The sequence below is a fragment of the Lissotriton vulgaris genome, chromosome 2_1 (assembly GCF_964263255.1).
Source record: "Lissotriton vulgaris chromosome 2_1, aLisVul1.2, whole genome shotgun sequence".
NCBI classification, from domain to species: Eukaryota; Metazoa; Chordata; class Amphibia; order Caudata; family Salamandridae; genus Lissotriton; species Lissotriton vulgaris.
In genome coordinates, this window is record NC_141687.1 from 1,617,879,931 (window position 1) to 1,617,902,867 (window position 22,937).

General features: G+C 44.2%; 1 protein-coding gene across 1 annotated transcript in view; it reads left to right on the plus strand.

Moving 5' to 3' along the window:
• The first annotated feature begins 202 nt into the window (after positions 1 to 202).
• DNAJC8 (DnaJ heat shock protein family (Hsp40) member C8) overlaps positions 203 to 22,937 on the plus strand; it is a 230,406-nt gene continuing 207,671 nt past the window's right edge. The window contains exons 1-2 of the mRNA XM_086957494.1: positions 203 to 291; positions 22,262 to 22,363. Coding sequence (XP_086813620.1) covers positions 223 to 291; positions 22,262 to 22,363 — 171 coding nt within the window. The 5' untranslated portion in view covers positions 203 to 222. The remainder of the gene's footprint in view (positions 292 to 22,261; positions 22,364 to 22,937) is intronic.

Here is a 22,937-nt window from a genome sequence, read left to right on the forward strand (position 1 = left end):
CCCTGACACTTTTGGGTACAGTACGCACTATATAAAAACGCATAAATAAATGAATAAAATAACTCAAGGTCTCTCCGAGCATGCTTACTACGTTTTCACAAGTCAGTAGCATGGTGGAAGAGCTTTGTGTCAGTGTTCTTCAATGTTACTTCCGCATACGTCATTTTGCGTGCGTGCGTATTTAGATACGTACATCACGTGGACGCAGTATCTGCGGCGAAGATGGCGGCTCTCGGAGCTGGGGTCTCTTCTGGCGCCTCGGAAGATGCGTTCCTAACTTATTATAACGAGGTTAGCCGGCTTATGTGTGTCGGTGTGGGGAAAAGAACTTGTAAAAGCGTAACTGTGAGCACCCGTCGGGATCGGCGTTGTGCGGGGAAGTGGGAGTACGGGGATGATATGACCGATACTCACCCATCACCCTGGGGTCTGAGGACAGCTCTAGCTCAAACTACAAATAGCAGATCTATTAGAGGCTCAACTGTTGGAAGAAAGGCATGATAGTGGAAATGCTTATTAGAGATACATTCTGGGTGAGAGAGTGCGCACGCGTTGACTTATTGTGTGATGGCTTCTGCGAGTCAGTGTTGGCTTCTTGACGGCACTGTGCGTCTTCGGACTTATTGTTTTGCTTTCCTCCTCATTAGCATGTAACCCAACATGTATAGTGACATAAAAAGTTGACTTTAGGTTCATTTGAATTGGGCGTGATTGACTTGACATCTACCGAATACGGTTTATTGCCAAATGTTACATACATTTCCAAAATTACAGACATTTCGCTGGGGGGAGAAGGGTGTGACGATATCATAAATTTCAGTGGTAACGTTGCCCCTCAGAGCAAAATGACGTGTAAGACAATGATGGAATAAATACTATAGAGTAGGGTGAATCCAAGGCAGGCCCGTTTTCCGTGGTTTCCTGAAGATTTGTTAAAGGGAGCCAGATCACATTGCTGTAACTATTGTGCACTCAGAAGTACGTAGGTTCGTTTAATAGAATAAGAGTAGGATGTTTTAAGGCAAAGTTCTTATTTCGCAAACTGAATGATTTCCCGTATTTCACAGTGCTGAACTAATCTGCATGATGTTTAGATCCAATAAGGAAATAGAAAAGGTAAACGCAGCATTTCGACTTTTTTTTTCAGTGTTCGGTTAAAGAAAACAAAAAAAACGCTTTCATAATGATAGTGCTACTCTTAGAACATTATCAGCACTCCTGCTGACACACTCACTCGTGAGAGTCCATTCTTGATGCAAGCGTTTGCCAGCGAATTCTCCTCATTGTTTCAAAATAAAGATTGGAAACGCAGAACCCTGTCAGCAAAAAGTTTTTTTTCTTTATACATGACTATTTAAATCTACTCTATAGTGTCAATGTACTACAAAAGAAAACACATTTTACAATGCGTGTTTTTAATTTCCTTATAATGCTTTTGCGTTTTTTAAATTTGATTGTTGCATATAACACATTTTAAATATTAGCACATTTTCTCTAAGGAAACATTTGTTTCTCAAAGCGTTGACAGACATATCTGCAGCCTTGGACAAACCATGAGAACTAAACAGATCATTCTTTAATGCTTCAGATCTTTCTTAAATGTGCTAAAGTCAGCTGCTCATGTAAAACTTCTTATTTTTTATTTTTTTATTTATCAAGTAATAAGTAGTATGGTTCTGTCAGGTGGCATTTGTAAAAAAAACTCTGCTTTCGGTCTCCTGATTTGTAAATGTCAGTAGAACCCCTAGATGGAAATATAGGCTAATATTACACGGTTACCCGTTTCGTAATATATATGCTTGTTGGTGGTTATATAAATAAGGGAAAGGTGTTCAAGCTGCATTTCAGAGAGAATGTTGCAGTACTACATGTGGAGGAAATGAATGATGATACAAAGGGATTTAGGATAGGCAAGCTAAGAGTAGTAGTGGGGTAGCGCTTTGATGATAATATCTCAAGTGTGGTTTTGGAGGTGGTTGTAGTGTATGTGCAGGCCTGGAAAAATCCTAAAAATTTTACTAGACCTGCAGGTCTAGTGACTTGAATAATCCACTCTACCTAATTATAATGCACTTGACCCATAAACTGGTTTCAAATTGTGTAATCCTGGGTAAGTATTTTAATTCACTGACACGCCATTTTCTTATCACATATGAGAGGACCTTCACATACGAGTTCAATATGTCTGCTGTACAGAAAACTCTTGTTTGATTTAATAAACTAAACTTTTGCTCCATATAGAATACAAATCTAGCCACATATAGGATACACATGACGGCTGCCTTGCCTCAATTCATTAACCGCATTGTCATCAACTTTGTTTGCATCACACTTCTGGATTACAAAAAAGTTATTTATTAATTCCTGATACATTTTGAAAAAAATGTACTATTCATTTACAAGCTGTTTAAGTTATGTCTTCGAAGAAAACTGATATTTTACAGCCTTTTGTTTCACAATTGTCAGATAATTCACTTGACTAAAATCACTGACTATAATGAGAGAGATAACATTAAAAAACATCTCCCATCAACAGATAAGCAACAATTAGTAAAAAGACAAACTGACATTTGACCTCTCTTTGAATAGACAGAAAATGTGTCAAGACAAAAAAGATGTAAAGTTGTCTTTATCGCTGATACACGTTCTGAATGAATAGAACTGTTCCCTCCAGTTTAAATTAACTCGCCAGCACAGTCAAGTAAATGCTAAAAAATCCTCAACCTGATAAAATCCCACTCAGTATTGCGAGAGGATTTTTCGAGGCATTATGTGATATCCATGAAGGGCAGATGTGTGCTCTGAGAATGGTGCAAATCTACTACAAAAATGGCTAAGGATGATTACCAATGTAAAGTGACTATTTGCTGTCACACTAAGTGCAGTTTCCTCTTTACAAGCGTTATCTTGGTGCAGTTTCCTCTTTTGAAACATTGTTTTAAACTATCACATTTTCTTAAGTCTCTTACTTATGGTAAATCAATATCCCACCTACATACCCTGTGTGAAGACTGCTTTATGGCAGTTTAACCCCATAACTACTGCTTCTGTTAGGGTCTTATTTGCTGTTCTCTTATTGAGATGAGCTTAAAGAAAAAACACAAACATTAAAACTTTGTGAAAGTGGCACAGGTACAGCAGATATAATGGATCTTCCAGTTTGCACCGGCAACTGGGCCACCATCTACTAGGGAATAATACACTTTTGTTAAACTGGGTGTCCATGCAGTGATCTTTAATCTTAACTGCATGGTTTTGGTGGTAGTGCAGAGTATCTTAGGGAGCTGGACAGAACACCACAAGATAATAGGGCGCACTGCATCAGGAACAAATGTAAATCATGTCAATTTTGCTTAGGTGCTTGTCAGCTGTTAAAATGCAGACACGCTTTGTTTGATAGACTCCAGCAATAAGCCTAAAAAATGGAAGATTGGGGAAAAACTAGCCAAGCTCAGGTGGAGGCATGCTCTGTGATGTTCACAATGGGCACCACCAGATGGCACAAGGACCATAATAGGTAGTCTTTGGGTTGGGAAGCCATCATTCCAACAGAAGGACTGAATTTACTTGTCCTTATGGCAGTGAGCCTATTTCTCAGTGCTGCAATGGAACAGATTAGGTAACCAGAGAGTGACACCGGAGAACATTCAGCAGAAGAGGCTCAAGAATGGTTGCAGAGGAGGTAGAATTTGATGACTTATGATGAGCACAGTGCATTATTTGATTGAGATGCTAGACGCACAGCAGCACAACATGACCTCAGTTAACAGGACATCTGAAAAGCTTTGCTTGTTGGTCTTGCTTGGGGGCACATCACAGATCCCATTTATCCTCCAAGTCAGAGATGCTCCAACCTGAGTCTAATGAAGCCCTCTTGCATCATAAACCCGACAGCCATGGTCTGGATTTGGTTAGGGTGAAGCGCAGATGGATATGTTTTGTACCTTAAGGAGGTTTTTGCTGTCAACCTCCCTTGAAAATTGCAGCGAGGGGGTAAAGTGGGTGAACACCCACATTTGATAGGGCCAAGGGAATGTAGCCCATGAGGAGCACAAGCCCGGTCAAAAAAATAGGCAGAGTACAATTTTTGGGTTGCTTCTAAGCAAATGGAATGCAGATAACTGAAAGGGCGGTCGCAAATTGACTTTAAATCCATTTATTGTAAGAGTTGTCGTTTTTTTTCTCCTTTTATTCTCGAGTTGGTTATATAGTTTAGTAGGAGGTTCGCTTGGAGTTGACTTCATATTTTACTTGTCACGCATGTACACTGAATAAATATGTTTGAAATACAAATTAATCAGATTTATTACAAATGCTGACATCAGATTAAGCATCTTTTCACCACTCAGCCACTTAAAAAAAATAATCTACGGTCTTCGTACTTAACAGAATGTAATATTTGCTGAAGTGGTTTCATTTTTGTTTTGTAGTTTAAAATATTTTTTTCAGATATCTGGTCAATGTACATGACAGTATTTAAAAATTACTTGTTTTTGGCACTTGTAGAGACTTGACTCTGTAGTTATCATTCATCCAGTGGGCTTTTTTCCACAATGGGGTTCTTACCCCTGTCTAAATCATATGGAAATAAATGGGTGAATTGGAGGGTGTGGAATATCTTTACAAATATGTTTCATAGAACGTGCTGACCCTCGTACCTAACCTGTATTACTGTCAAACGGGTAGTGCTTGTCTTTGTGTGGTGTTTCATAGTAGAAGTATCGTGTCTTGTGGCAGTCTGCCATTCTCAAATCTATTGTCTCACCCACGTTTGGACTTGACTGACTTAAGCAGGTGTTGTATTTGTGTGATGACGATATTGTGGCATTTGTAAAAGGTATTTTGCTGGGGTAGTAGGTAAGGATCCTGGTTGTGGTTTATGATCTGCTGTTCAAGATTCTTATGATTGATTTGCAACTATTTCGGAGTTTGCTTGAGTGCCTTATTTCTGCCTAGTCTTCTCCCAACAGAGATTGGGTTTTAACTTTGGTCCCTGTTTCCAACATTTTATTTTGCATAGTGTCCTTCCCCGGGGCTCAAGTTTAGCCCTTTTTGTCATGTGTAAAGTTGTGTGGTACCTAGGATCTGATGGTTGTTCTATGTTGGGTGTTTGCTGTAATAAGTAGTCTGGACCATGATATGAGGCAAAGGGTTGGCCGGCTTTTGTGTATACAGTCTGTTGGTGGTGGTTGATAGGATTCCTGTCTGCTAGAGTTCTTGTCATCAACACCAAAACAAGCAGTGGCGACAATAATATTTCTTACACGTCACACCTATTGGCCTTTTCAGTTGACTGCCACATTTGCACATGGAGGCATGATGTCCATCATGAAATGATTTTTCTTAAAGCAAAAGTAAAATTATTCAAAGATGGCTGCTACATATGCCTGCATGGTGGCTATCTTTTAATTTTTCTCTTGCTTTTAAAAAGAAGAAAAAAATATGGTAAGGTGGTTGCTGTGCACATGTGGCAGCCCTCTTTGAATACTTTTTCAGTGCAAAAGAAAAATCATTCAAAGATGTGCGTCATCCACATTGTTTACAAATGTTTGCAAACTCCTGCTCTGCCTTTGAGAATCCAGACTCTAGTGGTATGCACATCTCGTCTTATGACACTGACCTCTGTGACAAGTATAAACCCAGCTAGTAGAATGCCTGCAGTGTCCCTGTCACTTCTTGTTGCATTTTCATCCCCAGTTGGATGCTATGTGTGACCTCCCACAAGGGCATTTGAACAAGGAAACTGACGAGGAAACCAGATGGAGATGCGTGAAAGCTTGTTAAAAGCAACTCTGAGGGCCAACACAACCTATCTAGAAGCCAGAATATTCACTAAGATAGCTGTGTAAAAAATTGGTTGAAGGTTTGAGTGACTCTCTCTGTTTGTCCATTAGATTGCGGGCGAAAATTAGTGGACGAAGACACATTCTCTTAAAGGTAAAAATGAGTCAGCTTTGTGTAAACTGTTCCTATTTTTTTTCATGGTCAGGTGGTAAACTTGTAATACAATCCCTTGATACTACTTCCACTGTCTGCCTTGGCTCATGGGCATACGTTGCATTCAGCTGCATAGTTGATCACTGGTGTTTCTGCCTCAGGCCACAAGAAATATCTTTGGACCAAGTCTCACTTTTTGTTTCTATACCTGCATTACCGTATGTTGTAATTTTGGGTTTGGAGATAGTTAGTCTTGAAGTTGTAATCGCTGTCTAGACATAGTTATCACACTAAAGAGACCTAGGCAACAAACTTGTACCAAAGTACCTCAAAGCATATACTGAAATCCTATTATGGACCTAAAACGTGCACACTTCTCAGCACCCGTTACCCTTTGGGGCCACTGTTTACAGATTCCAAAGTTATTATTCACATAGAGCAGTGCACCGAAAAAAAGAGAAATGTAAGTCTCTTGATGTTTTCCTTTCAATTCTTTATTTGAAAAATCCAAGTGGTATTTCACTTCAAACAGCAGCCTACTGTTTGAAGTGAAACACCACTTGGATTTTTCAAATAAAGAATTGAAAAGAAAACCTCAACAGACTTACATTTCTCTTTTTTTTGGTGCACTGTTCTATGTGAAAAATAACTAATAGACATATTTGTTTTCCAAAGGCTCTATGGGATAGTGCATATTGACCAGAAAAAAAAATGGTGTGTATAACACCCATCCCCACCTTCTGCTAATTGGTGTCATTAGTGGAGGCTTTCCAGAGTTGTTATGTATCTTAGTAAAGAGTCCAGCTGTGGTCCGGCTGTACGATGACGACACCGTTGCCCGGCTGCGTGGAAAGAACCGTGTAGATAGTGAGAAACCTCTACTCCCTAGAGCCTCAAGAGGGAGCACCTATTCTGAAGCTTGACCCCTGGACTTTCTTCGGAAACCCGATATGAAAAGATGGCTCCCTAAACAGACCAACATATTGTGTTGTGGCAGACAAGATTTAACTTATGATCTACGGACTATTAAAAAATTGAAGCTGAATCTTTTGTCACCCCTGACTCCACGCAGCATTTAAATAAAGCTTTCTCCAGCCGCAGAACCCCATTAGAGGCACAGACCCTTCTATCCCAAAGACTATCTGTGATTTGAGATCCATTGAACCCGTAAACGACGAAAGGGACAATATTGTGATCCCATCTTAGCCTATGTGTTCCCTTCCCTGATTGTACACTCCTGCCCTGAAGAAGGTGCTGCCTAATAGGGACAACACCGAAACGCGCGTCGGTGCTACATAGTGGACGGCAACTTCTGGGTCCTCATAAAACCTTTCCCATTAGTTTTGTCCGTTTCGTCCACCCTTAACCAATGCAACTATTATACATCTGTTGTTGCAGGCACGGTTGTACTTGTTTGTGAGTGAATCTGAATGAATGAGTAAGTGAATGAGTATATTGAGTGATGTGTATATATAACAAAAAAAATTGTTTGGGATTGTGAGGAACTTTTTGTGTACTGTATTTAATTTCCCCTTTATCTTGAATGAAATGTGTCTTTCCCCTAGATGTAATCACTTTTATATGAACTATGTATCGACAGTATTTCTCATTAAAAACTGCACTGTGAAAAGACAAATCATGTTTTAAGAAAAAAATAAAAATATCATGTACTAAAAAAAGAGGAATGGTGAAGTCTATGGCTCTGGTTTTCATGTTCACCCCATTTGTTTATTAATTGGATCCTGTATTAGGACCCCCTATATCCGTGTGGCAGAGTTATTCTTGTTCTATTTTATATCCAGCTGATAATTTGCAACTCCCTAATGAAATGTGATGACCGTCTTGGTCAGAAAAAATAACGTCCAGCAGAGCAGGACGAAGACATTGTAACTTTCTGACATTGGTGTACACTGTGACTTGATGTCTGGCTCCCAACAGATAATGCCTCTTGTCTTTAAATGCAGCTATGATTGTCACTAAGTCTATCACTGCAATCATATAATTTTGGCCTGCAGACTTTTTCCAAGTTTAATGTCTTTATGAGAAGACGGCTCCTTAGGCAACATCCAAAGTATCATCCTCTACACAAAAAGTTTAGCAGTGTCAGGGTGAACCAACACTTAAGCATAAGGCAAAAACTTATTTAAGTGTTCAAAACGCTTTTTTGGCTTCCTTTGTCTAAGCAAAACGATGTCCTTTTGCAATAACTTGGTAATCGAAGCATCGTGAGCGTGGAAACTGAGTAATGAAGCAATGGTAAAAGTGAACGCCAAGATACACTGAATGTCATAAGTATACTTTGAGATGAACCATTCCATCGCCATTTGTATTTTTTATTTCTCTTCTTCATTTGTAACCATTTTTGACTGTTAAAGAAACAAAACTTCCGAAGCTAGTACCTCCAGTTTGTAGGCTTACAATATGACCATACTAGTGGAAAGAGCCTCTGAAACTTATTTGGCACAACTGTCCAAAGACTTGGATTAAATCAATATATCTTTTATGTAAATGTTTATGAATCTGTAAAGGAATTCTCTTAACACAATTTTCAAAGAATTGAAAAGCTACTGGATCCTTATATAATCCAAAAGGTATTTATCAATGCTTGAGGACACTAACTGATACTGAAAGCTTTTTTCCGCTCATAACCCTGTTGAATACAAAACAAGGCAATGAGCTCCTCGCAAGTGGAGCTTGCTGTAGACCACTTCAGATTGCATGCGAATGAGTAAAAAAGAAATGAGTGCTAATGGGTAGCCATTCTTAACAACGACATTAAGTCACAGTAGTCAGTACATGTGCTTAAGTCTCCTTTAGTCTTTGGGATGAAAGATAGTGAGGAATGAACCAGTTCTTTAGATATTGGTCTAAATAAGTCCTCTTTTTGGCTATATCTTTGTATAAATTCTGCTATTATGGACATAAGCCACAGGAGTAAGATCAATATTACAGTCATATGATCTGTCAGGGGAGAGCATCTCTGTTGTGTCCTTATTAAAATCAGAACATGTGTTTGCAATGCAATAGGTCCTATAAATGCAATGCCTTTTAGTTATGGCTTTTTTTCTGAGTTTAGAAAGATTTATTGAAAATGATAAACATAGTAAAACATCATTACAAAGACATGTGGCAATAAATTAAAAATTGAATGATTTTAAAATAACATACATGCAAGTCAGTCCCAAAAAAGAGAAGAAAAAATATACAAAGGTAAAAGAGCCTTTTCATTTTTTTTTTTTTAGAGAGGATGGGAAAAGAGAGAGAAAGCAAGAGGTGGGAGGGAGAAAGAGGGGGAGATAGCAGTGGGTACTTTAGAAGAGAAAATGGGTGACTCATGAAGCATGTTATGTTTTGGTTTTTAAAACATAAATTTACAGCATTGTCATTTACAATGCTATAAGTCAAGAGCTGTCTTGTAGGTGAGACCTATTGACTTTGATAACGTTTTTTTTTTCCTGGCTTTGAATGGAAAAAATAACTTATTGGTCTATGAATGGAGAAGCTGTGCAGATGCTTAGGTTATGTGCTAAAAAATGAATATGTAACCCCTTCTATCCTGCAGGCCCCGTCCAGCCCATAAAAAAGCACAGCGAGCATGTATGTAGGTTCCTCAAAAAGAATTATATCCAGGCACATGGAGTTCAAATGTGTCTGTTTTCGTTTTACATGTGCTCAAACATTTTCACTCATGTACCGGATTAGCCTCTTCTCTTTGTAAATATGTAAATTAGTGCAGTTGTGGGATGGCAGCCACTAATCTGCACAACAAGGAATAACAGCAGTTAATTACCATGTACCTGTTTATCTACATGCCGCATTGCTAGCTCGCATTTGTTTGTGTGCACTGTCCTTTGAAGTGAGCACTTTACGCATCTAGGACGCTTGGCGCGAGAGTGCTGAAAGTCATTCCGAAGTTACAGCAATAAAAGGCCTCTGGCCAGCTAATTAGATTTTAGCTATTTGCATGGTCAAAAAATAATAAGCAAGAGGTCTTCATCTTTTTAAAGTCCGGAATCTTATTGTTTTTGAGAACTCTACTGTCTCATGCTGTTACAAGTCGCTATTTCAGTGTTTTGCGAGCACTTTTCTTAAAAAGAGAGCAAAACTCGGATGTACTTTTAAAGGAAATAAACATGTGCTTGAATGACAAGCATTTGCAATTCAATAAGCTATTGGCATTGTGATGTATAATGCCAATAGCTCAAACTCTTTTAAACATGTTCAAAAAAGCGGCCACAATTGTCCCAGGCTGTTTAGGAAGTGAAAGTGCGCGTGCCGTGCTGAATTATGCAGGAAGCATGTTGTGCTTTCAGTACGCGAAACTATTTAACCCTTTCCATGCAGCCGCGATTCCCCTGGTGTGCTGTAAACAACACGAACAGGGGCGGGCCGTGACGAACCCCCAGCCGTCATCAGCACACGAGCACCGTAGTGCATGACGGCTGGGGTTTGTCATCAGCATGGAAGGGGTTAAAGAAAATAGTGCTTACAGACTAAAAAAGACTCACTGTGTAACAACCGAAGTAAAAGGGCTAGTCATTCTGTGAGGTAACAAATCCAGACAAGGCGGTACCAAGGAGGGACTAACAAGCCTATTTAGGAATCAGAAGCCAGCATTTACAAACAATGGCACAAAGCAATTAAAAATATGGGCGGAAAATGGGCGGTGCTTCAAAGCCATACTCCACTACTGCATGCCTCGCAGCAGTGCATGCGCTACCCAGGCTCGACTCAAAAATACTCCTCAAGCAAAATTGTATCTTATAGACTTGAAAATAGATGGTCCTAAATGCCAAATCTATTATTGAATTATGGGGCAACAGCTAGAACATTCCCAAAATTATGCAAAACTGAGGTGTTTGGTATATTGAACTCAACCAATTGTCTGATGATTGTGCTTTCTTTCTCACATTGTAATTTTAAATGTACTGTCTGTTTAGTAATAGGGCATGAGCTCAATGTGGTTCCACCAACTGTTCTGACTCTTTTTGGGTTTTAACCTCTTTTGAAAAAGGAATCCTAAAACAGAATTTTTTTTGAACCAATAACATTTCTCCTTGCCCCTGAAAGTGACTATAACCACCATGTTAAAACTAGCATGAGGTGAAACAGTTTAGTTTCAAAAGTCGTGCAACTCTTTGTAAAATATTTTAAAGACCATTTGCTGGCTTTGTAGCATGGACCACTGCTGGAAGACTTGCCCTCTCCTATTTCAACCATTCTAGTTTCTGTTGGACTGACTTTGGTCTTCAGGCAAGCTGTCCAATCCTACTTCCCACTACATAAGCACGGTCTGTTTGTATGCTCGATGTAAGTTTGTTCTTTAGATACATATCCTCTGATGGCGCTATGGTGGACCAGACTCCTAAATATACCCTACTGTTTTACAATTTGGTGTTATTGTGGCCAGAAGAGGGTCTTTAGAAAGCACTGGGCTGCACCGAGAACTGGAACTGGCCATAACCGTAACTAAGCAATGCAGGCAAAAATTGCCTTTAAATCTTGTCATTCCTCAAGCTTTGCAGACCAGGGTATCTGAACTGAGAGTCTGAGGTTCATAAACCTGTCATTTGTGCACTGTCTTCGTCTGTGTTAGGAACAAACACTAATGGAGACATGTCTGCAGTTTCTCCATTTTATCTTAGTGCATCCCAACCACCAGTTGGAAGCTCTGGCTTGCATCCAAATAGTTTATTTCTGTGCCATCCATTGGGACTGCGACAGCAGTGTTTTATACAAATGCTAAATACAAACTGTACTTTGAAGGTGTAGAAATTGAACCCGTTTTTGTATGATCACACCCCAAGTGTTTGGACTGATAGAGTTGATATGTCGACTCTGCAGTGCACTGGGCCCTTCTGTCCAAGCTCAGTGCATGTGTTCTGACCCCCAAAGTACGTGTACAATTGGCTAATACCAGATTAGCTCCTGTAGCTTACTTAGGCATCCTTGGTAAATGGTACAAGAGGTACCCGGTGCTAGTAAGTTAAACGTCACTAGTGGACATGAGCTTGAGCCACCAGTACAGAAACAAGGTGAAAACATGACTCTAGGCCTGCAACTGCAGTCTAGTCTTGTAGCTGCCGACTGGACTTGGCAAAATAAACCCTCTAGTCAGGTCAACTTCTTCCTTTTTAGGTCTCATCTATTATATTCCGCAAGGAATAAATAGACGAGAGTATTGGGGGCAAACCAAGGTCTAAACCATCGCGGATTTCGTCGAGTGCATGTGCTCATGCACGCGCTTGCCATTTGGTCCCGCCTGCCTCCGAGAGCTTCACTTCAAAGGGCTCCGCTCCCCCGCCCCCTGCTTCACACTTCTCATGGCCGCCAGGCCGTGTCTCGCATTTCTCCCCCCCCCGCCTCCCCTTATATTATGTACTCGCTGTGCCTGCCTGTTTCTTTGGTTTACATTACAAGTGGGCTGGCAGAGAGGAAGCAATGTCCTTTAATAGTAGAAGGCAGACTGGGACATGAACTCCTGCCGCACCTTAATGCATGGAACTCAAGAAAATCTCTAGGTTATAATATTTTGTAGAAAGAAAATCGGGACTAGAACACAGTATCCCTGACATAGGCTCATGTGCTATGGTTCACCCAGCCAAATGCTCGCCGCTGGCACAATACAGTATTCATTCGGCCACGGGTACAAATCTAGTAAGGCAGACTCTACTCCACAAGTGAGTGGATTGAGTAATATACACCAGGTTACAGTGCATTTAGGGCGGCCAGGGGGAAAGAATAAGTGATTTGTCTATAATCAGCAGGATGTGCCGACGCCGAGGCTCGAACACAGATCCCCAACTCTCAAGTTGTCAGCTCTAACTGCTGTGCCACTGAATCCCTGTGTTTGCCTTAAAGGGTTTGCTCTGATGTTTGCCGAGCTGCATCTTTGTTTTCTTCGGTGTCGCTCACAAACTCTAATTTTTCAATATTTTCGGAAGCAGCACAGCACTCTGCCTATGCTGCGCTGGTTATTTTAGTAACGCACATAGAGTCCTCCCCTCACCCTCCCCATGTCTCAAAGCATGTCCTTTTAATTGAAAAACAAAAAAGCTTCTCTAGTACTCTGTTCACTACAGAATCGGACTGGCAGCCTGGGAGCCTCACAGCTGTGAGTACCTTACAAGAAACTTGCTGGCTGCATTCAGACGTGTGCAGGCTTACAGCTTCACTCTCTGTTTCCCTGAATTGTAGAGAGGGAGGGGGGGAGCGTTTCCCGATTTTACCCCTGCTCTGCTGGATGCTGTCATGTTTGTTTTTGGAAGCAGAACCTCCTATCCCGCGTAACAGATGCCTCGAAGCGTGAGCCTTTCACCATGGCACTGTAAAGGTCACGGCACAGTGTCTCGGTGGAGGAAGGAGTCATTTAACTTTGCAAGGTAGAAGCACAGCCGTCTTGCAGTGTTACCAAAGCCTGCATCCAAGATATCATTTGAGTTGCAGCGCAGCTATCTGGCTTGTTTTTTAAATTTTACAAAACACCTTTAGTTTCTGATAAAAGTGCACTTGTTTTGCAAGCGTTTGAGGAATGTGCTTCCTTGAGGTAAGTGTTATGGGGCTCCCCTTGCTCGACCCGAACATTCCTTGGGTTTGCTTTTGAAGTGGAGGCTGGCGGGTGTTTTATGACCCCTCCGTCCGTTTGCTTAGGAATGTTTTGCAGACGTAAGCTGCATCTGCTGCCACGTTAGAAGTGTTGAGCCAACTTATTTACTGTTTGAGATAAAAAAAAAGCTTGTTTTACTTACAGCTGACAACCCGGCGCTGCGCTGCACTGTACTATCTGGAGCAGCGGCTTTAAAATAGGATTTTCTGATCTGCCCCCCCCCCCAAGCGGTGCCCACGCAGCGCGTGCCACTTTGCTGCCTTCCCCTCCAGAAGCCGGGCCAAAGTTTTAGCACTGATGCGGAACCAGAGCATTCATTGCCTCCTGCCTTCCTACCAAGTCAGTCAAACTAAAAGCAAATTATTCCTGTCACCATTTCTGTTCCTCTGCGTTGTTACTGTTTTTAAAGAAAATGTGTGAAACGCATCTCTCAGCGAGTTGTCATAGGAGAGTCGGGCTTCCTTATTGCTGGAATGTCTGATTACAGAATACCGCTTTCCTGCTAATGCCCCACAGCGCGCTCAGGCCGTCCAGGGCAAAGCATCTCTCACCCACACGTCTACCACCTACTCACCCACACCTCTTACCCACTCATCTAACCACCCTCTTATCCACTCATATCACCATCCTCCCATCCATTTATCCATCCTTTCACCCACTTATTCAACCATCCTCTCAATCATTCATTATTCTATCCACCCAACCATCCATTTTTCACCCACCCACACATGCATCCTTCTAGCCACCCATTCATCTTTCGCCCACTCAGTGTTCATCCATCCATCCATCCATCCATCTTTTCACCCACTCATACACCCATCCTCTCACAAATGTATCAGATTGTATGCACCCACTCATCCATATACCCGCTTATCAACCCATTCTTTCACCAGCTCCTCCATCCATCCTTTTTCCCCTTTTCTACTACTAGCCCATCTTTTTTCACCTTTATTGCGTTAATGTTACCAGTTTATCTGCCAAGTTGCTGACAGAAGAGGTACATATAGAGCCCCACCACGCTCTAGCTGCTAAAGTGGGTTCACAATGTCAATGCAATAGATCTATGATCTGTGGCTCGGAAGCTGGGGTGTGGCATTTGGGGATGCTGCCCACCAGTTATTCGCAGCTGTCTCTCCCGTCTCCTTGTAACCCTGCCCCTCCTTTCACCAGAGGCTCTCTGTTTCTAACCCGGTCACTTATTTCATCTCGGCCTTTCAGTCTATCCTTGTGGCAATCCCCACCACCACTCTAGGCTATCTCTGCGCTCTCCTAGTCACCCTGCCCCTTCTTTCACTAGAGTCTCTGCTTCTTACCGGTCTCCTCCATTCACTTCACCCCTTCAGTCTCTCCTAATTTCCCTCCCATGGGCTGTGTCTCCATCTCCGAGTCACTCCGTTCCTCCTTTTACCAGAAGCTCTTGGCTTCTTAGTGGACTCCTCCTGCCACTGTCTTCAAGTGGTACTGCCATCCTGTACTACACGGGCTATCTCTCCCCTCGTCATTCTGTCCCTCCTTTCAGCAGAGGCTGTCCTTTTCTCAACCAGTCACTCATTTCATCTCAGTCTTTCAGTCTCTCATGGTGAGGATGGGGATGGAAGAAAGACTTGAGGGGACACCAGGGAGGGATAAAGTGATAACATTTGTGAACCTACATCATTCTAGTGCAGAGAAGCAAGGTGACTGGCTGCCTTCACCAGCTGGCATCTCATGCCAGTGCAACGAGGCAGGGTGACTGGCTGCCTTCAGCAAATGGCATCTCATCGTGCCAGTGCGGTGAAGCAGAGTGACTAGCTGCCTTCAGCAGCTGGTGCAGGGTGGCTGGCTGCCTCACACACACACAACCACACACACAACCACAACCCCACAACCACACCAGCACACACACAACCACAAGCACACACACAACCACACACACAACCAGAAGCACAAGCACACACACAACCACAAGCACACACACAACCACAAGCACACACACAACCACAAGCACACACAACCACAAGCACACACACAACCACAAGCACACACACAACCACAAGCACACACACAACCACAAGCCCCCACACAACCCCACCCAACCACGCACACCCAACCACGCACACCCAACCACGCACACCCAACCACGCACACCCAACCACGCACACCCAACCACGCACACCCAACCACGCACACCCAACCACGCACACCCAACCACGCACACCCAACCACGCACACCCAACCACGCACACCCAACCACGCACACCCAACCACGCACACCCAACCACGCACACCCAACCACGCACACCCAACCACGCACACCCAACCACGCACACCCAACCACGCACACCCAACCACGCACACCCAACCACGCACACCCAACCACGCACACCCAACCACGCACACCCAACCACGCACACCCAACCACGCACACCCAACCACGCACACCCAACCACGCACACCCACACAACCACACGCACACACACACAAACACACACACACAACACCACGCACACACAACACCACGCACACACACGCAACACCACGCACACACACACACACACAACACCACGCACACACACACACACAACACCACGCACACACACACACACAACACCACGCACACACACACACACACACAACACCACGCACACACACGCACACACACACACAACCACGCACACACACACAACCGCACACACACACAACCGCACACACACACAACCACGCACACACACACAACCACGCACACACACACAACCACGCACACACACAACCACGCACACACACACAACCACGCACACACACACAACCACGCACACACACACAACCACGCACACACACACAACCACGCACACACACACAACCACGCACACACACACAACCACGCACACACACACAACCACGCACACACACACAACCACGCACACACAACCACGCACACACAACCACGCACACACAACCACGCACACACAACCACGCACACACAACCACGCACACACAACCACGCACACACAACCACGCACACACAACCACGCACACACAACCACGCACACACAACTACGCACACACAACCACGCACACACAACCACGCACACACAACCACGCACGCACAACCACACGCACGCACAACCACACACACGCACAACCACACACACGCACAACCACACACATGCACAACCACACACATGCACAACCACACACATGCACAACCACACACACGCACAACCACACACACGCACAACCACACACACGCACAACCACACACACGCACAACCACACACACGCACAACCACACGCACAACCACACACACAACCACACACACAACCACACACAACCACACACACAACCACAACCACACACACAACCACACACACAACCACAACCACACACACAACCACACACACAACCACACACACACACACAACCACACACACACACAACCACACACACACACAACCACACACACACACAACCACACACACACACAACCACACACACACACAACCACACACACACACACACAACCACACACACACAACCACACACACACACACAACCACACACACAACCACACACACAACCACACACACAACCACACACACAACCACACACACAACCACACACACACACAACCACACACACACACACAACCGCACACACACACACACACAACCACACACACAACCACACACACACACACACAACCACACACACAAACCACACACACACACACAACCACACACACAACCACACACACACACAACCACACACACACACAACCACACACACGCACAACCACACACACGCACACACACGCACAACCACACACGCACACACACGCACAACCACACACACACACACAACCACACACAACCACACACACAACCACACACACAACCACACACACAACCACACACACAACCACACACACAACCACACACACAACCACACACACACACAACCACACACACACAACCACACACACACACACACAACCGCACACACACACACACACAACCGCACACACACACACACACAACCACACACACACACACACAACCACACACACAAACCACACACACACACACAACCACACACACACAACCACACACACACACAACCACACACACACACAACCACACACACGCACAACCACACACACGCACACACACGCACAACCACACACGCACACACACGCACAACCACACAACCACACACACACACAACCACACACACACAACCACACACGCACAACCACACACGCACAACCACACACGCACAACCACACACGCACAGCCACACACGCACAGCCACACACACACAGCCACACACGCACAGCCACACACGCACAGCCACACACGCACAGCCACACACGCACAGCCACACACGCACAGCCACACACACGCATAACCACACACACGCATAACCACACACACGCACAACCACACACACGCACAACCACACACACGCACAACCACACACACGCACAACCACACCCACCCACACACGCACAACCACACACACGCACAACCACACACACGCACAACCACACACACGCACAACCACACACACGCACAACCACACACATCAAGCACAACCACAACCACACCGTCAGTGCACGCTTTCACCAGGTACACACACACCACCAGACGTCCGTGCACGCTTTCACCAGGCACACACACCACCAGCCGCCTGTGCACACTTTCACCAGGCACACACACCACCAGCCGCCTGTGCACACTTTCACCAGGCACACACACCACCAGCCGCCAGTGCACACTTTCACCAGGCACACACACCACCAGCCGTCAGTGCACGCTTTCACCAGGCACACACACCACCAGCCGTCAGTGCACGCTTTCACCAGGCACACACACCACCAACCATCAGTGCACAATTTCTACAGGAACACACACCACTAGCCATCAGTGCACACATCAATTGTTAACGCATACACAATTAACTATTGTAGCAATCGCAGTATGGCGCACTTTACTTTTAAACATATTCATCTAAAGCGCAGCATGCCACCATTGCTAAAAAAATACACATTTTTTTGACCTACAATTTACAGACTTTTGTTGCAATTGGTGTTGCAATATTTAGCAATGCCAATAGCTCAAATTTAATTAATGCGAGACCTATTGTATTGCAAATGCTTGTTGTTATTAAGCTACCCCTTGGGAAAGCCTTGGTAGCCCACTAGGCAGGTTCCTAACCCCTTACGTTCTGCGCACGTTTTAGCGCTGTGTGGGAGATTTAAATAATGGGTGGGATTCGGATGGCCCCCAGCCGTCCTCTGCACACGCCCACTGTGACGCATGACGGCCAGGGGCCGTCCGAAGCATGCAAGGGGTTAATATTAAAAAGAAGGGTATGTTCGTTTTGAGCTTAACATGTCCTGACTTGTGAAAACACAAGTTCAGTTTTCACTGTAGCAAGGCATCCCATTGGCAACCTGTAGTTTCATTAGCCGCCGCACCAAATGCTAACTTCTGTTTCGGACAACGAAGTATATTACTCCAAGGTATCAAATTATTTTTTACATTAAACCGGACACATTGCTGCGATTGGATTTTAAGGTAGCTTTTAATAGAAAGGTGACTTTAGGAAGTCACCACTTCGTTGCCCAAACCAACAGTAGCGTTTCCGGTTTGTCTGCAGCCATTGTCACCAGAGAGAACATGCTGCCCCCTGCTAGGAAGTGTGATGTGCTCAGAGGAACAGAAAACAAAGAGAATTGCTGAAGGGAAGAGGTGTGACCTCCTCCAGCAGGATGATTCCTGGGCGATGGCCACAGATTGCCCGATTCCATAAAGGCAAATGATGATCACACCTTCGCCTGGCCACTCCTTTGTGTAGGCAGACAGGCTAACATCTCTTCCAGAGGGGGAAAATGTGTTGAAGAATCACTTTTCCAGGAGAAGTGTCTCATTATGCTTTATACACCCCAGGGGTGCCTATGGCTTCTCATCTTAACCCCTCCCATGCTCATGACGGAGCCGCTCCGTCATGAGCATCGGCTGAGCTGTGCTCATGACGGAGCGGTTCAGTCATGGCCCTGCCGCCGCGCCTGCGCGGCGCGTTCTATTGAGCGGGCGGGGCCATGACGGAACCGCTCCGTCACGAGCACAGCTCAACCGCGGCTCGTCACCGAGCGGCTCCGTCACGAGTATGCGAGCGCTGCTCGGCCCCCCCGCACCCCCTAGCGCTGCGGCGGAATTGCCGCCGCAGCGAAGGGGTTAATTTAGGGTAGAGAGGGATATCCTAGGATTATTGGAGGTTGAAACCCCCAGGACTTGACATAAAGTGTGAAGGTTAGCCTCATCATGAATATTGTCCCATTGTCTAGCGAGTCCTCCTATCCCACTAAAGAGAAGATAGCATAAAAGTGGTGCCTCAGACCCTCAGCCCACAGATCATTGCTGGTCAGGGAAGAAGACTGAAGGACTGCCCTGCTGCTCCCTGGGCCCAGCAAAGTGATGCTGCAGCCAAGACTGGCACCTGCTGAACCCGTAGACCACACATAGAAGACTGAGCTTACAGTGCCCACTAGAGGAACTATTTGCTAGATGTGCCAGGGCGGAAGGAGTGACCAGACGAGTCAGTTGGCTGACTCCCTGTTGCAGCTACAGGGCCTCAAAATCTGGAGCAAGTCTTTACTTGTGAGAGCTGTGTTGCCCAGAATCATCTGCCCGCTGCTGGACGCAGAAAGACAGAGCCCTAATCTGCCTGAGGTGTCCGCAAGTCAGTGGGATCTGTGGCCTTCCTCTAAGGGGTCCTTGGTCCTCCTGCAAGAAAGAGACACCTACAGATAGCTGTAACCAAAGCAAGTCCAAGAGAGGACTGGTAGTCCTGCTGGCTGTTGGCTGAGGTACCGCAATTCAGATTACAAAGTTTTATCGGAACTTAAATGAATGTACTTAGCTTTAAAAATATCTCCTGTTCCCCTCAATAGATTTTTATCATTTGAGTGTCTTTTTTTAAGATAAAAATGCACTCTAGTTCTATAAATTTGTGTTGGATTTTTATTGTTGTTTTAGTACTACTACATGCATTATATTTCTTCCTTTGACTAAGTCTGACTGCTCTGTGCTACAGCTATCCGGGACTGAGATAAAGGATTTGTTAACGAAACCCAACTGAACCTGATAGAGATTATAATATTATTGCATGGTAAGGTCTCATAACCACACCACATATTAATCCACTTTCCTACAGAAGGAACATTGTGTTTATCATAATTGACATAGTTGAGGCGTATCACATGCTGATTGCTTAGGCAGCAACTTAAATGATCCCTGCTATAATGTAAATGGATGAAAATGTGTGTGTGAGACTTCTTCGCTGTCAGTTAGCCACTTTCTTTGCCAGATGTCTTTACTACCGTTTTGTCCATTATGAAGAACAGCAAATGTGATGACAGTTTACTGTGTTATGATGAAGAGCCACTTAACTTCTCAAACTCAGCAAACCGCCATTCCCCCTCGGTATAGACTGCTGGCACTGGTGAATCTGTAGGAAAATGGAGGAGGAGCACAAGGTGTCCATCTTGCAGAACATAGTGCTCATCTTGCAGAACATAGTGCTCCGTTTATCGTCTGTAAACAGTGTAAACCATTTATTAGCAGTGCTGGTTCCTGTTTCCAGAGGATTTACTGTTCGTGTTTCTCTTATTCGTTTTAATGTATTTTATTATTTGCCTTGTTTGAGATATGTATATATATTTTTTGGCTATTTTTTTTTCTTGACAACTTTTGTTTACGTTTTGGGATCATGCTTACTCCAGGGAGGGGATAGCCAGTGATGCCGGTTCTTTAGTAAATTCATGTTTGTATGCAACTGAATGTGTCAAAAGAGTGCCCCATATTTAATTTTCACTGATGATATGAAGTACTGGTAGCTTCTTTGGCAGAGGGGACCGGGCATGCCATACTAGAAGGTTTTTGCTGTAGTACAAGCAGTTGTATTTTGCAGTGATCTATTTCCTTTTACCGAGTATCCTCCCTATAATGTAGAGGGGGAGGAGATGGGGCAACAGCAGCATACATATTTCTTTCCGAAGTGAGAGTCTTACTTTATAAACTAGTCTTTCAGTGGGCACTATGCAGATATCTGCTCTGTTGCTATCATGTGCATAGTTGAGCTTGTTTGGGCTGGGCTCTGTGAGGCAGTTTATTTCTGTGAATGTGGATCATGATCAGCTCTTCCATAAGTATTTGTGTACTCCATAGTCGTCCTTCTGCCTCCTCTGGTACAGCCTTGCTGTTGCATCGGTGTGGGCAAGCAGGTCTGTTTTCTCCACTGTGAGCTAACATCCAAATGTGACTCTCATGGAGCCCCCTATTTTGTGCTGGCATTGACAGGTTAGAGGAAGCAGTTAGGAATAAAGTGGTCTTGAAGTGGGAAGGATGATGTATAGGGGTGTGCCCTCCCCAGAGGGCTTTGTAATTTATAATTGGGTAGCAGAGATCATGCCAGTAGACTTTACTAGTTAAGGTAGTCTTTTGTAGGAAATTGAAGCGGCTAATTTTGTCCAAATATCCATTAGCCAATTCTCGGAGGAGTACGTTTAAATCTCGTTACATATTTAATTTTAGCCATGAAAATAACTTGCTACCATGATTAGTAGTACTCTTACACTGTCTATCAAATTGTTAATGTTAACCCAGCAAATTGTATTTGTTTTCTTTTTCATTGTACTGCCTATGAGTTATTAAACTTTTCATTCTCGCACTTAGGTTAAACAGATAGAAAGGCGAGATTCAGTATTAACACCCAAACAACAGATTGATAGGTTGATCCGACCTGGTTCTTCGTACTTCAACTTGAACCCATATGAGGTAAGTGGATATGTATTAAAGCAATCAAAAATGCTTTAAAGTTTTGACTAAGTCTGACTGCTCTGTGCCACAGCTATCCGGGAGTGTGATAAAGGATTTGTTAAAGAAACCTTACCAAACCTGATAGAGATTGTGACATTATTGCACGGCAAGGTCTTATAACCACACCACATAATAATCCACTGTTCGAGGCATGTGGGCTGCTGAATTCATATCTGTGCATAGTCCGCCACCTAGTGTTGGGTCCGGATGATTGCACATTGTTGTCCTGGAAGAGTCTTCGAAGTATCACGAGATAGGTGGCTCCTCCCCTGGACTACAGTGCGCATGGGCATCGCCTCCATCCCCAGATTGTTTTTTTCCGCCATCGGGTTCGGATGTGTTTTCGGTTCCCTCTATCGGAACCGATAGTTGTTCGACTTTTACTCGAGGCCAAAAGGTCTTTAGGCTGGGCGTCGGTATTGTTGCGTTCGGGTTTCTTACTGACTCTCAGCTCCGATCTCCTACAACCCTTCCACGTGCTTTCGACGCGGACGGGCCTACACTACACCCTTTGCTATGGAGCGGACTCCAT